At 42.5% G+C, this 16,838-nt stretch overlaps 1 protein-coding gene across 4 annotated transcripts in view; it reads left to right on the top strand.

The window, feature by feature from the left end:
• GPRIN3 (GPRIN family member 3) overlaps positions 1-16,580 on the top strand; it is a 67,883-nt gene extending 51,303 nt beyond the window's left edge. For 2 of the 4 annotated variants that reach the window (XM_036853397.1, XM_036853395.1), the window contains exon 2: positions 11,168-16,580. In XM_036853397.1, coding sequence (XP_036709292.1) covers positions 11,282-13,630 — 2,349 coding nt within the window. In that variant the 5' untranslated portion in view covers positions 11,168-11,281 and the 3' untranslated portion in view covers positions 13,631-16,580. Of the gene's footprint in view, positions 1-2,994; positions 3,112-7,018; positions 7,037-11,167 lie in introns of those variants that run through there. The other 2 variants (XM_036853396.1, XM_036853399.1) reach the window with 2 other exon arrangements.
• The last annotated feature ends 258 nt before the right edge of the window (positions 16,581-16,838 follow it).

Here is a 16,838-nt window from a genome sequence, read left to right as displayed (position 1 = left end):
TTAAGCCTGGTAGAGATAGAAGAGGTGGATTTGATAACTGGCAATTAAAATATGTTTTCTAAACTTGATGTCTTAACATGTAGTTGATTCTCAAAATATCGGCAAAATAAATAAATTTTTCTTAATCATTTTCATTGATGGTTTGACCCAGTTTCCCAGAGTTTGGCTTTAGGTCATCCTTGGATTTATTGTTTGAGGTATATATGATTTGAGGACCAACTGCTCAAGCTACCAAGAATAGGAAAGGAGGGGGAAAAAAAAATCAACTGATAAAAAGGAGTCAGAGAGTCTGGGAAAAGAAACTTAAGTAAACTTTATTTTGTGGCCCAACAGACATCGCTTTAAAAAGCACTTGTCAGCTGTTGACTTTGAAAAATAATTACATCATCTAGCTTGAAGCTTGTAGATAACCAAAATGGATAAAGAAATTATGGTTTCTTTTTAACTGGTTGCATTCTGGGCTGATCTCCTTGCAGAGCAAAGAGCAGATGGAAAGAGTGTGGAAGGATAGATCGGCACAAATCCATCACCAGTGATAGAAAAGCTCCAGGGTGCAGGCATGTTCAGTTTTGCCTGGCGGGGGGGGCACCAGCTTTTAAATTTTTAATTATTTTTGAATAAGTAATACATTCATATAGTTTAAAATTCAAAAAGTACCAAAGGATATAGAAGGAAAAGTCTTCCACCCATCCTACCCCCCAGGCACACAGTTACCTTCCTCTGATAGCAATTTCTTACTTACCCTTGCAGAGATATTTTATGTATATACAAGCAAAAGGTATTCATTTTTCCCTTTTTAATACAGTTGGTAGCGCAGTAAACATACTGCTCTGTATCTTAGGGTTTTTTCTAACTATCATTGTGTTTTTGTTTTGTTTTATTTGTTGTTTTACTTAACAATATATTTTGGAGGCTATTCCATATCAATACATAAAGAATTTCGTTGTTATTAAATCCGGCTGCTTATATATCATTATATGGAAGCACCATAATTTTTGTAACTAACCACTCCCTATTAATGGACATTTAGATTACTTCTAATCTTTTGTTATTTCATGCAGTGAATAACCTTGTACATATATCAATTAGTACATTTATTTATTTATTTTACTCATAAGGTTACCTAAGTAGTACCTAAGGTGGAATTGTTGAGTCAAAGTGTATTTGACCTTGTATTTTTGGCCAATAGTGCCAAATTGTTCTCTATAAAAGTTGTATTAATTTACATTCTCAAAAAAACATTTGCATTCTCACAGGTAGAGTATGAAGAACACTATCTTTAACTTGAGAGCAGAAAACTGTATCGTTAATTCATGTGTACCTGGAGTAAATTCAAAGGGTCTCATATCAGCTCACAGGTATTCATTCTGAAGATGTTGCTTTCTATCCAAGGTGATAAGTTTGTCTCCTAGATCAGTGGTTCTCAACTGGGGACAGTTTGGCCTCCCAGGAGACATTTGGCAATGTCTGGAGACATTTTTGATTGTCACCACTAGGAGGTGGAGGTGCTGCTAGGATCTAGTGGGTAGAGGCCAGGGATGCTGGGAAACATCCTACAGGCACAGGACAGTCACCTGTCTTCCCTGCCCCACAAAGAGTTATCTGGTCCAAAATGGCAGTAGTGTGGAGTAAGGACATCTGCCCTAGATCAATGTCTATATCCTGCTGATGGTATTAAATACATCTTTTACAAAGCTGAGGATCCCTGACTCTGAGACCTAAGGTCTGTGCCAAATAAAATAACGAGTCCTCTGTGCTTCTATAGTACATTTGGTTTTTGTTTCTTCTCCAACATTTATATTGTATTGAAATTAATGATTTATAGGAACTGTGAGCTCCTCAAAAACATGAATGTATCTTATTTATATCTGTATCCTGAATAGCCGGCACAAAGAAAGCACTCAGCTTATTAAATGAATGAATGGATGTAACAGTACTTTCTAGTTGTCTCAGTGTGACTTAAGGGATTATTTTATTTTTCTCTCGTTTCTTTTTTTTTTTAATTAATTTATTTTTTATTTATTTATTTTTGCCTGCGTTGGGTCTTCGTTGCTGCACACTGGCTTTAGTTGTGGAGAGCGGGGGCTACTCTTCGTTGCAGTACGCGGGCCTCTCATTGCTGTGGCTTCTCTTGTTGCAGAGCATGGGCTCTAGGCGCACGGGCTTTTGTGACACATGGGCTCAGTAGTTGTGGCTCGCGGGCTCTAGAGCGCAGGCTCAGTAGTTGTGGCTTGCGGGCTCTAGAGCGCAGGCTCAGTAGTTGCGGCACACGGGCTTAGTTGCTCCGTGGCATGTGGGATCTTCCTGGACCAGGGCTCGAACCGTGTCCCCTGCATTGGCAGGAGGATTCTTAACCTCCTTCCCACCAGGGAAGCCCTATTTTATTTTTAATCAAAGGCCATTTTTTTACTCTTATTTGCTCACTTTCTCCTAATTTCAAATGTCCAGTTTTCTTTAGACTGACGCAAGTAATTTTTTCTAGCCGACAGAGGAATTGTACCAGGAAGTGTCAGCTGAATAAGAAACATGGGCCTCTCCACTGACTTAAACTTCTGTAAACTGTGGTTTATTACCACAGCATTAGTCACTTAATTATATACTAGCTTGCTCATTTATAGCTTCTGATTGAATTTGTCTCGTCTCCTCAAATGGATTGAAATCTCCTGAAGGGCAAACATCAAAAATTGTAAGGACCTCAGTGAGGCCTAACTTAGTACTTTACAGTCTATAAAGCAGGAGAGTGACAGGTTGTTTAATTCTCTCTCTTTTTTGTTAATCACAACTCAGACCAAACCCAAAGAAGATCCTGACCTCAGCAAAGAAACTCTTCCTTCTCAAGAGCACCCCAGATTCTCCCAGACACTCGGGTCCTCCTTCCTTACCAACAGCAGGAGAGCCAGGCGCAGGGCCCTGAGGGACCCGTCTGCTTCCTGACTTAGCCTTCTCCCACCTCCCCACCTCGTTCCCCAGGAGACAAGAGCCCCGACTGACCGTGCACAGCTCTCTTTTTCACGTCTGTGTCCATCGCTGCACATGCTGCCACCAGACACTTTCCCAACTCAGCAGGGCTAAAGGCCCCAGTGTGACTTGAGCTAAACACAGAAATCACTCGTAAGCTTCCCCCCCACTGCCCGCTAGCAGGGGTCTCCGCTTAGCGGCCCCCTCCAGGCCCACCACACCTGGGCAGGCACGGGGCCTGAAGGACAGTGGGTAGAGCCAAGGCCTTGTTTTAATGAGAAGCCCCTGGTGTGGGTGGGGAAAGGGCATCAGCGGACCAGCAAGGTCGGAGAGAACTAAGCAAGGGCAAGAATCCTTGCTTGTAAGGCTCAGTGGCGCTAAATAGATCCTGCAGAAAACTGGGATGCGGGGCAGCTTTGATCCTATCTGAGTTTAAAATGCAAATACAAAAAAAATGCAAAAGCCAAACTGCTGGGTTTATTTCCAATAGCTTGTTGTTTAACTACCATTTAGCCCTGAGATCCTGTTGCTTTCTCTTTCCAATTAAAATAAGCTTGCAGTTGAAGACCTTCAAAGCTGAGTAGTGAGAGAAAAGGAAAACATTCAGATTTGAATATCTGTCAGGCAAACCGAGTAAACGATAAGAGACAGCTTGATGAGGGAAGGTAAAGAAATAGCAAAACTTAAATATTTGAATCATCTCTTCCCTAGAAGCGTTCAAGTTTAAAAAATATCGATTTCAAGGCCTTTTTAAAACAGCAACTTTGATATCTAGCTATGAATTATCTCCACAGGTGAGGAAAGTGGAGCTATTGAGGGGTTAATTTTTGAAGGTTACTAAAACCTGAGTCGACTTTGCTGAGAAAGAACCCAAAAGGTCACATTTCCCACATGATCTAAAAAGAATAGAGCTCATTATTGTGTTTATTTTCAAGGTAGCTAAAACTTTCCTCTTCAAATGATAGTCTTTGGGCAGGGGTTTGGGAGAACATATAGTAAACTTATTTAAGTGTTAGAACGTATAATTTGGACTCTCTAGAAAGAGATTGCATAGTTTCTACCTTCTTAGGTAAATGATGCCAAAATAATAATTTTTAAGTAATAATAACTCCCGATTGTGTATCTGTTATTTTCCAAGAACCATGCAGAGTATTTAACTTATTTAAGCTCTATAACAACTCTTTGACGCAGGTAAATTCCATTTTGTGACATTTTCCAATGCCTTAGACAAAAGGATACTAATGTGCAGCCTTGGAAAGGTTTCCAGATGTGAACCTCCTAAAATTATCTGCAAACATGTATGTGTGTGTGCACATGTGCGTTTCTCTCGAGAGTCCATGGTTTTCGTCAGCTTCTCAGAAAACTCTGTGGCCCTTAAAACATCCAAATTGGATTAATCATTATGAAGATCGGGAACTTCTGGGTTTCCTAGTCTACCTCTATTAGCTTGAACAAGTAAATGGTTTCAAGGCTATGTTTTCTGAGTTTTCTCTTGTTTCCCTCATTGATGACGCTTCTTGCCCAGGTCCCTGAGTTTGCCTCCACAAAACATGCCCGTCTCTCCCCTGTGTCAAATTGGTTAACAACCTGGACTCTGGAGCCAGATGGTCTGGATTTAAATCTGGTCTCTCCCACTTACTGCTTGCATGACTTTGCCTCAGTTTCCAGCTCTGCAAGGTGGAACTCAGAGTAGGACCATGCCCCTAAAGTTGTTCTGAGGGTTAAATAAGTTCATGTAAAGAACCGTGTTTGGAATATAGAAAGCAATAAGTGCTTGCTGTACTGTGTGCTTCTAATCTGTTGTGAATTTAGAAGCCGTCTGTTCAAATCACATTTGACGAAAAGGGAGGATATATTTGGGGTCTTCATGCTTCTTAAGGCCCTTCTTACTTCTCGGTTTTTGCCCAGCCCTGCTTACCGTGGAATTCAGTGAGATAACAAGCCAGGTATTTGTTTTTCTAAAACACTGTGGAACAAAAGAAGAACTGAATAGGGAAGGGACGCAGTGTGTTTCTCACAAGCCTTTATTAAAGTAGCCCTTATAACAAAGTCCACAGTACTGTTGTTGGCACTAAGCAAAGCAGCCGCCTGTCTCTTCAGCCCTTCTGATCTGCTTTAGATGCAGTTCGAAGGGAAGAACCAATTTTTTCAGCTGGTATCTTTGAAGAGTGCATTTGAGGCAGCTATTAGCGTGAGGGTATGATTTTTTTTAAAGAAAGAAGAAGCAACTGCTTTTCCCAGCCTGTGGGTGTTTCCTGGGATTGAATCACCCCCCCTTAAAACTAAACTGGCAGGATCTGCTGGGTTCAGAATGCAAATGATCCAGGCAAACGTTCCCAATTAAAGGAGGCAAATAAAATTGGCTTAAATAGGATACCAGATGACAGTTTTTTCTTTATCCTTTTCTTGAGGATTAATAGTCTCTTAGGTTTCACCTCACTCTTCTCTAGGGGTCTTTGTACCATCCATCTGAAGACTGCTGTCCGATGGGTGGAGACGGGGATACCAAGGTCCCTGTAACACTTTCCTAATGTCACTAAAGAGATTTGATGACATCCTGGAGCCCTCGTTCTAGCAGTGCAGCCATTGTGAAGTGGGCGGAGGTAATTGCTGCCCACTGGATTATCACCATGACCTGCAGGGTATCAGCATCTTGCTGGTCCGGAACTGCCGAGCCTCTCTCCATTCTTTCTGTCTAATGCTCTTCCCACCGGAGCAGCTTTGGAGCAAGTCACAAAGGGCTGAGATTCCCCGCTACCTGTCTTATTAAGCAAGGGTGTCTGTTATGAAAATAGGCAGCGTGGCAGCGTAGTGGAACCTAGTATTTTCAGAATGAGCAGAGGTGGTGTCAGCTTTCAACAAGCCGGGCTTTGCATAAAGTGACCAGTTATGAATGCCATTGTCGTCGCTGTTAGTACCATCCAGGCTGCTGCTAAGTTGCAAACGACTTACAAAAAGAAGTTTCCCTCTCCTTTGAAGGTAGATGGATGATAGATGATAGATAGACAGACAGACAGACAGATAGATAGATAGATAGATAGATAGATAGGTAGATAGATAGATATAGATAGATGACAGATAGATAGATACACATTTTTTTCTTTCCATTTTCTTTCCAGAGTTACAGATAATAAGGCAGCACATAGAAGGGGCCCAGGCATGACCATTCATTAGAATTCAGTTGAACTGGAATTAGATGTATTCAGCCTTGAGTAGGTGACTTAATCTCTGAACCTCAGTTTCCTTCCCTGTAAAAAGTCGTTCATGTGTACCCTGCAGGCTGGCTGCATTGCTGGAACAAGGCTTTAAATCTTGGCTCACAATTTTAAAGGCAAAAGTGCCAAAGGGACCTGCTGTCAAGAATCCAGTTCCCGTCAGACTTAAAGACAAACTCACTTCGAGATACCAGTAGCTTCTGTGGGATCCATGCCCAGTTCAGAAAGAAGTCATGATGCTCCAGAGAGTCTTATAAGAAATTCCCTATTTGCTGATGCTGATGAGAAGACAAGGACTCCTTCCTTTAGCAAACTTGAGTCACTCTCCTCTGAGCCCGCTTCTTAATTAAGCCTCAGCCTTGGGCTTCCCTGTCTGCCCTTCCAGAGTCCAGTGTTAGCAAGAATCCTGCTAAGCCGGTGTAGAGAGAATACTCCCACCCATGGTATCTGATCATTCTCAATATCCAATCAAATTCCTCCTCCTTCACCATCCCCCAGGTGATATCCGATCACCTGACCTGCCTTCTGCAATAATCCCCCTATCCTTGATGCCTCTTCTTAATCATTTTCCATCCACTGACAAACCTCCCCAACACAAACCTACCCCTTGGTTATAAATCGCCACACATTCTTGTGTACGTATTTGGAGTTGAGCTCAATCTTTCTGAACCTTCCTTATCATTTTAACAAGTAGAAGAATAATTTTTTCTTTTAACAGAGATCAAAGCTTAAATATGAGGTTTTTTAAAGAGGCTAACACAGTGCCAAACTGTCCACAGAGGACTGAAAATTAGGTTGGGAAGCCTGCTGTGTCAGTGCGCTTACAACAAAGCTCTCAAACTGAGCTGCCCACTGGAGCCGGGGTAAGTTATGTAAAGGAGTGGAGCAGGCTAGGTTAGGAATGGGCAGTCTGGAGTCGGGTGCGTCCCTGCCCTCTAGAGGGACCGCCCTTATCTGCGCCACCTAGTGTTGCTACCTGGAAATGCATACCTTCTGAGTGTTTTTTTTTTAAGAGAAGCAAGAAGAGAGAAATCTGGATTTTTATGAAAGATCAATTCAATGGACAAAGAAAGAAAAGAAAGGGGAGGAAAGAGGAACAGGGCAAGGAGAGAGGGGAAGAGGAAGAGGAGGGAAGGGAAGGGAAAATCACACAGGACACACACACAGACCTGCAGAAGGAATTTATTCAGTCTGTGGAGCACCTGTTTGCAACGTCATTTTTAGGTGTTATTAAATCTTATCACAGTGGACTCCCATTGCTTTTAAAGACTTTTACTCCTCGCTCTAAACCACCAAGTAATTACATTGTTTAAATGACCTATTTGTCCAACCTATTAGAGACTATAGATTTCTGCTGTTTGGCTGGAGAGGAGAGGGGCAGGTGAGGGAGGGCTGCTTCTTGAGCTTAAGCAGTCTTTCCGGGGCTCCTGGAGGTGCTGTGACAATTACAATAGCAGATATGTTTTGAGTAGTGTTGATTTCCTATCTACCCTTGAATCAAGAGATTTCGAATTACAGGTGATAGCCAAGCAATCTGGGCTTTTCTTCTTGATTCTTTTTTTTTTTTTAATAAATTTATTTATTATTTATTTTTGACTGCGTTGGGTCTTTGTTGCTGCGCACGGGCTTTCTCTAGTTGCAGCGAGCGGGGGCCACTCTTCGTTGTGGTGCGTGGGCTTCTCATTGCGGTGGCTTCTCGTTGCAGAGCACGGGCTCTAGGTGCGCGGGCTTCGGTAGTTGTGGCTCGCGGGCTCTAGAGCACAGGCTCAGTAGTTGTGGCGCACGGGCTTAGTTGTTCCGCAGCATGTGGGATCTTCCCGGACCAGGGCTCGAACCCGTGTCCCCTGCATTGGCAGGCGGATTCTTAACCACTGCACCATCAGGGAAGTCCCTCTTCTTGATTCTTGAATTGATGGATAATTTAGCCACTATTAACAAAGCAAATAAAAGAAAACATCCTTTCAAAAATAAACCAGTACAATCAGCTCTCTGTGGGAAATGGGGGTAAACTCAGTGACTTCTGAGAGTTTAATGAAGTCCCTCATCTTTTCTAAGTCTTTCAACTTTCAGTTGCTGAACTCTGAGGTGCTCGTATTTTACAGTCCTCTTTGGCAAGCCAGGCTTCTTGGCTCCAGCCGAATAACACAGGAGATGTTCTGTCCTCCCAGGTTTATTAGACCTTCCAGCTTTTTGTAGCAGGTGGCCAATGTACTTGTTTTTAATTGTCTAGACCTGGATTACAGATACATAAAATCTCAAAAATAAGATACAACCATGTTCTTATTTCTAAAAATAGCACTCTTTTAAATTGTGTTTTCATGAATATTTCATGCCATGGGTTAAATTTTTTTATTATTTCGAGGTTTGGCAGGGCTTAATAATGACCATTTTGGAGGGAAATGGAATCAATTAACACCTTTTTGTGCGCAAGACCCTGCACGGTGTCCTGTGGAGTGAACAGAAAAGAATCAATAAGCTAGTTCCCTTACCTCCTGAGACTTGAAGGACTTTGGGAGAAATGAGGCATTTATACAAGTAACAGCAGTACAAAAACAGTACATAAAAAGCACAATACAAAGGACGCAGATGACCATAGCTGTAGGATTTTGAAAAGAGAGAGAGACTATGGGCTTTAAGTGGGGCTTTGAAGAATGGGTAGGCTTTCTGAGGATAAGGGGCTCAGAGAGAGGACTAAAGGTACAATAAAGACAGGTGCAAAGGAGGGAGAGGAAAGATGGGCTTGCGCCACAACAAGTGATTGCAATAGAAAACTCCAGAAAGGAAGAAATGGAATATAAACCTGGGGACATGGTTTGAATGAGCAGAAAGCTGTCAAGACCAAGAATATTTAACCCATTAATATGAATAATGAAGTTAGAAGGAAGAGCTGGTTTGGGGAAGAAGATAAGTTGGATTTATTGTTAGGTGTCATATGATAGATCAGCCAAATAACATTGAACCAAAATATAAAATTATTTATTTTCAAAATCTGGGCCCAACCAGATTTGCCTTTGCCTTACTTTGACCCTAAAGCTGAAGTTAAGATTGTGCTGTTTGATTTATTATCCAACACATGCAAAACAGTAAGATCTTTGATTTTTGGATCTGGAGGAGTCCTTAGAAATCACATAATTCATTTCATCAATGAGTTAATTTGGGGTGCAGAAAGATTAAGTGATTCCCATGAGGTCACAGAACCTATGAGTGATAGAGGTAATATTAAAACAGTCATCTACTAATTTCTGAACCATTGCTGGAGTCTGATTTTCCTTTCTAAAAAATGTTTATGCATAAACACACATGAATAAATTTTCAAAAATACTTTAAAAAATTCAGATATACTTTTTAAAATATACTTTTAAAATCCAAAATACTTTTGGATACCTCCATCTCTTTTTCCCTGTTTCCAAAGTCATCACACTCCCTCCATTTACCACCTAATATGTCTCATTCTGTATATTTTTAGAATTTATATAATCATACGCAAACATATCTGTACACACCCACATAACACAAACATATGTAGTGTTTTAGGTCATTATTTTACAGAAATGAAAACATATATGTTCTTTTCTGTACCTTGCTTTTCTCATTCAACCATACCTTGGGGAAATCTCTCCCAAGTGAAAAGTTATAGTCTAATTAACTGTTTATTTTAATGGTTGTATAATGCTCTACCATAGAGCTTTGTCATGATTTAGTCTGCCTTTCCACCTAATCAAGGAGATCAGTTTATTCTGAATTTTTTGTCTCTACAAATAGTACTTCAATAAACATACTTGTATGTATAGCTACATATGCTGGTATTTTATTTCTATGGATAGGATCACTGGGTCAAGGACTTGTGTATTTTTAGTTTTAAAAGCTAAACTGCTTCCCTAAGAAAGCTGCAACAATACACATTTGCACATACAATTAATGAAAATACTTCCCTTCACTCGATCTCCCCAGGCCATGGTGTTATAACATTTTTTTTTAAGTTTTTGCAAGTGCAATTGGTGTAGAGTAAAATCTCATTGTTACTTTATTTGCATTTCTTTGAGTACAAATGAATTTGATCATCTTTTCATAAGATTGTTGGCTATTGGATTTCCTATCTTGCAAACTGTTCCTTCATATTCTTTATCCATTTTTCCAGTGGATTATTTTGTCTCCTTGTACGTTTTTAAGAGCTTCTGCTATATTACAGATATTTTTGCCTGTCCTCTAGGGTTGCAGACATTTTTAAACCTATCGTATCTGTTCGTCATCTTTTGCCATGTAAAAGTTTTGTCATTTTTTAAGTCACCTATGCTGATGTTTTCTCTCATAGTTTTTGTATTTTCTGCCTTGCCAAAAGAAGCCTACCTACCCTGCCCCTAGATTATATTTATGATCCTACATTTTCTTAACAGGATTATTTATTTAATTAATTATTTTCTATTTTAACCTTTAATCTCTCTAAGTCCATCTAAGATTTATTTTTGGAATTGGTGTAAGATAAAGATCTAGTTTTCTTTTCTTCTGGTTGAATAGTTTGCCAGCCCCTTATATTAAATAACCCATCCTTTTGTCACCAAATTGAAATGCCTTTTTTGTCATATATTAAATCCTCATTTATATCTGGATCTATTTCTAGATATTCTATTCCACATATCTGTTTAGGCCTATTTCAATACTTATTCATTTGATTACAGTAGCTTTATAGGATTTTCTGATATCTGGTAAATCGGATTACTCAAATGAGGTAATTATCAAGTGCGTAGGTAAATACGTTAAAAACCTATTTGCTAGACAGCAATGGGACGCAAGCAGAAACTAATATATCAAAATAATACCTGTATAATTAAAATAATTTTTCCAGAATCTTTCTTCCCAAGATCTATTTTTATATCAACAGATATGGGAAGAAAAGTTTTCATGGGCTTATGAGACCTTATACAAGTGACAATTTGGTGTAGTTTCAATCCGCAAATACTGTACTGTATTAATGGTACTGTTTCCTTGATTCACAGATTGGTCCTTCAGAGGAACCATCTCTGATTGCATCTTCACTCTGAGCTACGACTGCTTCCCAGTGGGAGCGCTGCTGCGGGGAGAGCTCTGAGATTTTCCCGAAGAGAAATTCCATGGGGACTGTACCTGACCCTCTGAGATCGGCTACAACTTCCCTGATTGCAGCTTCTGGAAAAGAAGAGGACCTAGGAGAGGTTCAGGCTGCTTCACCGCGGCCTCAACCAGCCCTCCTGGGTAGGAACACCAATGGCCTTTCCGGCACTCCTGCAGAGCCAGCCCTCAGTCCCAGGACAGCTGCTGAGGCCCTGACGCAGACCACTGAGCATGAGACCACACAGCCAGCCGTGTCGTCCGCTGGCATTGTCAGTGAGGTGGGGGAAGCATCCCCCACGCTCGACTCTCCCGGCAATACCCAGCTGCCAGGGAGCGGGGAGCCCCCAGCACCGGCCCCACGTCCTGCAGCAGGAAAGGATCCGATACACGTAACATCTACCGCGCCGGCCGATCCGCACGCCCACCCGGCCATCCCAGGGGACCAGCCCAACTGCAGCCTCCCATCAGGACCTGAAGACACCCTGGTGGAACCACAGAGAACTGCGGATGGAGAGCAAGCTGAGAAGTCAAGTTGTCCGGCGGCAGGGGTCCGCGGCAAAGATCAGGTGCCCCCTGGTTTTCCCTCTCAGGAAACAATCCAGGGAAGCGTGCGACCTGCAGATACAGCAGCCAAGACGTTCGGTCCTGCCCCCGCTCCCGCAGGTGGACCTGAAGGGGAAAGGCGGCAAGCCGTTTGCGGTTCCCAGACGAGGTCCTGTGACCCTCCAGCCGGAGAAGGTAGATGTTCGGAGGACAAACCACCCTCTCCCACGACCTCAGACCCCCAGGCCGTGACGTCGGTGGCACCTCAGCCATCCCGCCTCCCTAGCGGAGGGTCCACGTTTCCTCCGGATCCGGAGAAGATGCTGCCGCCAGCCCAGCCTCAGGGGTCAAGGTTCAGAGAAGTGAGCACGATGACCCACCAAGCTGAAAATGAGATCAAGCAGGCTCCGCCCAGGGCTCAGCAAGACGCTGAGGTGCAGGCGGTGGCGAGTGTCGAGAGCAGATCCGTGTCCACCAGCCCCAGCATTCTCGCCGCGTTCTTAAAGGAAACCCCCGCTCCGGAGCAGTTCCGACGAGAGCAGCTGCGTGTCGTCTGCCGCGGCGGTGGCCGCCTGAGCCGCACATTGGAGCTGTCTGCAAGCACCCCAGCCCCCCGGGAGGCGGGTCGGTGCCTTGGCACCACGCCAGAGGTGCACATCCAGCCAGCCGCAGCTGTCTCTGCAGCTTTCCGGGGGGAAGGAACATCCGTGAGCCTACCGGCTGAGGTCCTTAAAAGCGCGTCAACCAATGTGGCATCCAGTAATGCTCAGGCTACGTGTAAAGAAGATGGGAGGTCAGCAGGACTGACCCAGGTGGGGCAAGAGCCCGCCTCTAGACAGCTTTGGGGCACTAATTCTACCTCCCTGAAAGCTAGCCTCGGTGACCAGGTTTCTGTCAGTGCAGGATGTCAAGCTGAAACAAGTCACGGATTAGGGGGATTTGAAACGAAGCCATCTGAGTTTGCAGCGGAAACCACCAATGGCCACACACCAGACCCAGACCGGAGACTCTCCAACCCTTGTGGCCCTGCCAGCAGAGCTGACCAGTCCGGGAACTTGGATCTCACGAATCAAGGGGACGCAAGAGAGAAGAAGCTTGCATCTCCTCAGATAGTAAGAGAACAAGGATCTCCTGGCATCGATATCCTGGACCCGAGGGCAAGGGCAGAGGCCAAAAGCGTACTGCTCAATCCTAAACCTCCAGAAAGTAGAGGCACCGCCCCAGCGGCGAGTCCTACACCCTCGCCAGTTAGAAGGAGCCAGGAGGGCAGCGTGGAAGAAAACAGACAGCCCAAGACAGCCACCAGCCTAAGCCTGCCGTCTGACTCGATGGGGGACTCCAGTCCCGGTTCTGGCAAGAGAACCCCTTCTCGCTCCGTCAAAGCCAGTCCCCGCCGGGCCAGCCGGGTCAGCGAGTTCCTCAAGGAGCAGAAGTTAAACGTGACGGCAGCTGCCGCCCAGGTGGGACTCACTCCGGGAGAGAAGAAGAAGCACCTGGGTGCTGACTCCAGGCTGCAGTTGAAACAGTCCAGGCGTGTCCGGGACGTGGTGTGGGACGAGCAGGGCATGACCTGGGAGGTGTACGGCGCTTCCCTGGACCCAGAGTCCCTGGGCGTCGCCATCCAGAACCATTTACAGCGACAAATCAGGGAACACGAGAAATTAATCAAAGGTCAAAACAGCCAGAGCCGGAGATCCATCTCCTCGGATACTTCTTCAAATAAAAAGCTCAAAGGCAGGCAGCCCAGTGTTCTGCAGACCATGTTGCAGAACTTTCGACGGCCCAACTGCTGCGTTCGTCCCGCTCCTTCTTCTGTGTTAGATTGAAAAGGAACATGTACGGGAGCCCTTGTATACTTTTACGGTCTTCATAGATATCCCTCTGTCTGTGTCAAAGCTTACTTAGTGTTTTCTGAGAGACCAGGAAGAGAAAGCATTAACTTGAGGAAAACTGCTATTAAGGATCGTGGCGTCCTTTGATTGGGGGTCCATAAATAATACATCATTTCAGTTTGAAAGAAAGAAAAGAAGCAAGCTTCACTGACGGTTTACGACCTTAATTAAGAGGAAATAACATTCAGTGGGTTTTTTAATATGATGTTGCTTATAGAATAACATGATCATTACACGTGTCATTTTGTATTACTCACTCAATTTATCACACTGTGGTATTTGCATTAAAATCCCTGCTTTATATTAAAAATAGCAAAAACACTCTTAGCAAAAACACGGTTATACTTTCTAGTCCATTGCAATAAGAATGCTGATACCACACAAAATTCAAGCAGGTGATGAGAAGTATCATGTAAAAAATGGAAACAAATTTGACTCATTCCTCGGCCAGAAGATAATAAATAAAAGCATTTAAATGCATAAAATGCCAAATATGAAGTAATATTTGTAAACATCTGCAGATAACCCTTTTTATGAACCTTGTTATACCCGTTAATAAACGTAAGAAAGTCATATTAGGAAAAAAATTAGCACAGCATTTGACTATGAATACCGCCCACATAAAACATGAATTTATGTATACACATTTTCCTGCACTGAAGGAAAGGGTCATCTCTGTGATTGTAACTAGATTAAATTCATATTTCCTTACCCTAGAGGAAGTACGTGTGACTGAATTCTTGAAGAGAGTCCTCAAATTATTGATAATACTAAATTTTATGTTGTTCAGGTGTTCTCCGACGACATTCTACTGAGAAAGTTATGGTTCTGGTAAGGAATTATAAATAGCCAATTACCAAACACTTTTTTCTGTGTTGAAAAAAAGAAAGCCTCCTGAGTAACAGAAACAAGAGGTTTAACTGAGACTCCTATAAACAGGATTCATTTTTTTGTTTTGTTTTGATTTGGTTCAGTAGCTTCTCATAGAAAATGTAGTCAAATAGAAATGAACTCACTTACTGTTTTTGTATTTAGACTAATATCGTCTAATTACTTAAGTCTAATCTGTGGTAAAAAGGTAACCTCTGCAAGCCTCTTGATTTTAAGAGAAATACCATCATATCTCATCCTTCAAACCCAAAAAAAGAAGCCGCCTGTACAAAAACATGGTTTGAGCTTTGGGTGGGCTTGGTCCTTGAGAACACAGGCACCTGTTTGAGCTGAGCCCTCAGCTGTCTCCATAGGGGAGCGTGTCCCTGGGGTCCCTGAGTGCTGTGCAGGGCACTGGGCTGGGGTGACCAACAGTGGCTTGAGTCAGGGTAGTGAGGAAGAGGGGAGTGAGCGAGGGTCCTTGAAAGGCTTCGCCTCCTGGACCTGCAGGGAGGTTGCTGGTTTCCACCTTGCTTTTAGAAAATCTCTGTTAGAGGTTGGAGGGACATTGGCTGCCTTCTCTAAACGCACTGCCCTTGATGAGCCAGAAAAGATTGTCTGGCCTTGTATTCTGTCTCCAGAGATTCATAAATGCCATTTGTGCGGTAAATGCACAGTTTCTGTTTTGGCTTTTTTTTTTTTTTTTTTAAATTCTCTTTTGAAGATTCTGAATCTATGGGGGTGCGGGGATCTCATAGGTAAACTTTAACACCACAAGCTACACTGGACATAACCTGAATTAGTAAATAGCCATTGATTCCTTTCAAAGCCATTGGACTGTCAATGAAGCCTGTATCAGTAGACCAGTCACAGCATTCTCAGAGCCCGAGAATGGCAATTAGAGTTGTTAGACTTGAAACTTACAATGAATTTTTTAATAGAGCACGTGTTTCAGTTTCTTACCAATTGGCCTCTAGTAAGAAAGCTATCTAAAGTAGAAATTACCATCAAATTAGCCGTCAAATTATTATTAGTGAATTGAGCCTAAAACTCTCTTTTGACCTTAAATACCCATGTGTCGTAGTGTTTATGTCACTTCTGTAGAAGATGCCTTTGCCAGTACGTAACCTCCCTCCTCTCTCGCTCACTGACTGTCTCCCTCACACGTGCTGTGTACACACGGAGAACACCTTCTGTACACAGTGGCAGCTGTCAGCAGTACCCATTCCAGACGGGCGGGCCCCACGTCACCCTCTGCTCTGAACTGGCTGGAACAGGCTGTTCCCTGCATTAAAATAGGAGGAGGAAAGGAAGAATTCAGCATCTGGTAATAATATTTGTTTTCATGAGTTTGGAGTAACCACATGATTTATAAATAGTAAAAGGAAACAGAGACCGAAGAGAGTTGTAGGCATTTGTCACACATTAAAAATAAATTAATAAAATATAATAAATTAAAACTGAATTTGGTGTTGTAGATATGCCCCTCAAAGTAAAGCTTAATGTGTGATGGAGTCACTTTAGCTGACTTTCTTTGGGACTGAAACTAACCTTTACTTCTTAATCTTTCATTTTTTACTTTCGATCTTTACCACACTCTAAAGACTGTCACAAAATGTTGTGAAAGCTTTCTTCTCGCTTGCTGAATCTTATAGAAGGAACAGCTTTGAAAAACAAGTCACAGAAGTAGCTCATTCAGTGAACAGGAGCCTATTTAAGACAGCAGTGTTTCTGCATTATGATCCCCCAAGGACCCTCAGGACAAAACCTTGATTTGAAAATGTTCTTTCACTTCGATCTGTGACACAGCATACACATTCAGGACATCATTTGTGGTTCCTTAGGTTCATTCAACAAATGAAGTTTCAAAATAATTTTCATGGCAGACTTTTTGAACTTGTTCTTCTTTTCCTTACCTGCATGATACACATCGGGTTGAAAGCTGTTTTTCTCCTTAATTTCTTTTAGTTATGTTTTGGTCCTTTTTAATGCATTTTAGTTGTTGAAATAAATGGAGGAGATATTTTATTAAGTAAATAAGTATAAGATATTTTTTAAACCAGTAGCAAAAGGGAGATGAGTTCAAACATCTAAATGTTTAAAATGTGAAGATGCTTACCCAGCGAATATTAGGATTTTTAATTTAAATATTGATTTTTCTATCTTTCTGACTATACGAAAAATGGGATCGCTTCAACTGTCATATCTATGTATCTTCAGTGCTTTTCTAATTATGTCTTTCTGGATTATTACCCTTGATGCCGCAGACCAA

The sequence above is a fragment of the Balaenoptera musculus genome, chromosome 5, assembly GCF_009873245.2.
Source record: "Balaenoptera musculus isolate JJ_BM4_2016_0621 chromosome 5, mBalMus1.pri.v3, whole genome shotgun sequence".
Classification (NCBI taxonomy): Eukaryota; Metazoa; Chordata; class Mammalia; order Artiodactyla; family Balaenopteridae; genus Balaenoptera; species Balaenoptera musculus.
Note: the sequence above shows the minus strand (reverse complement) of the source record. Positions and strands in the feature narration are given on the sequence as shown.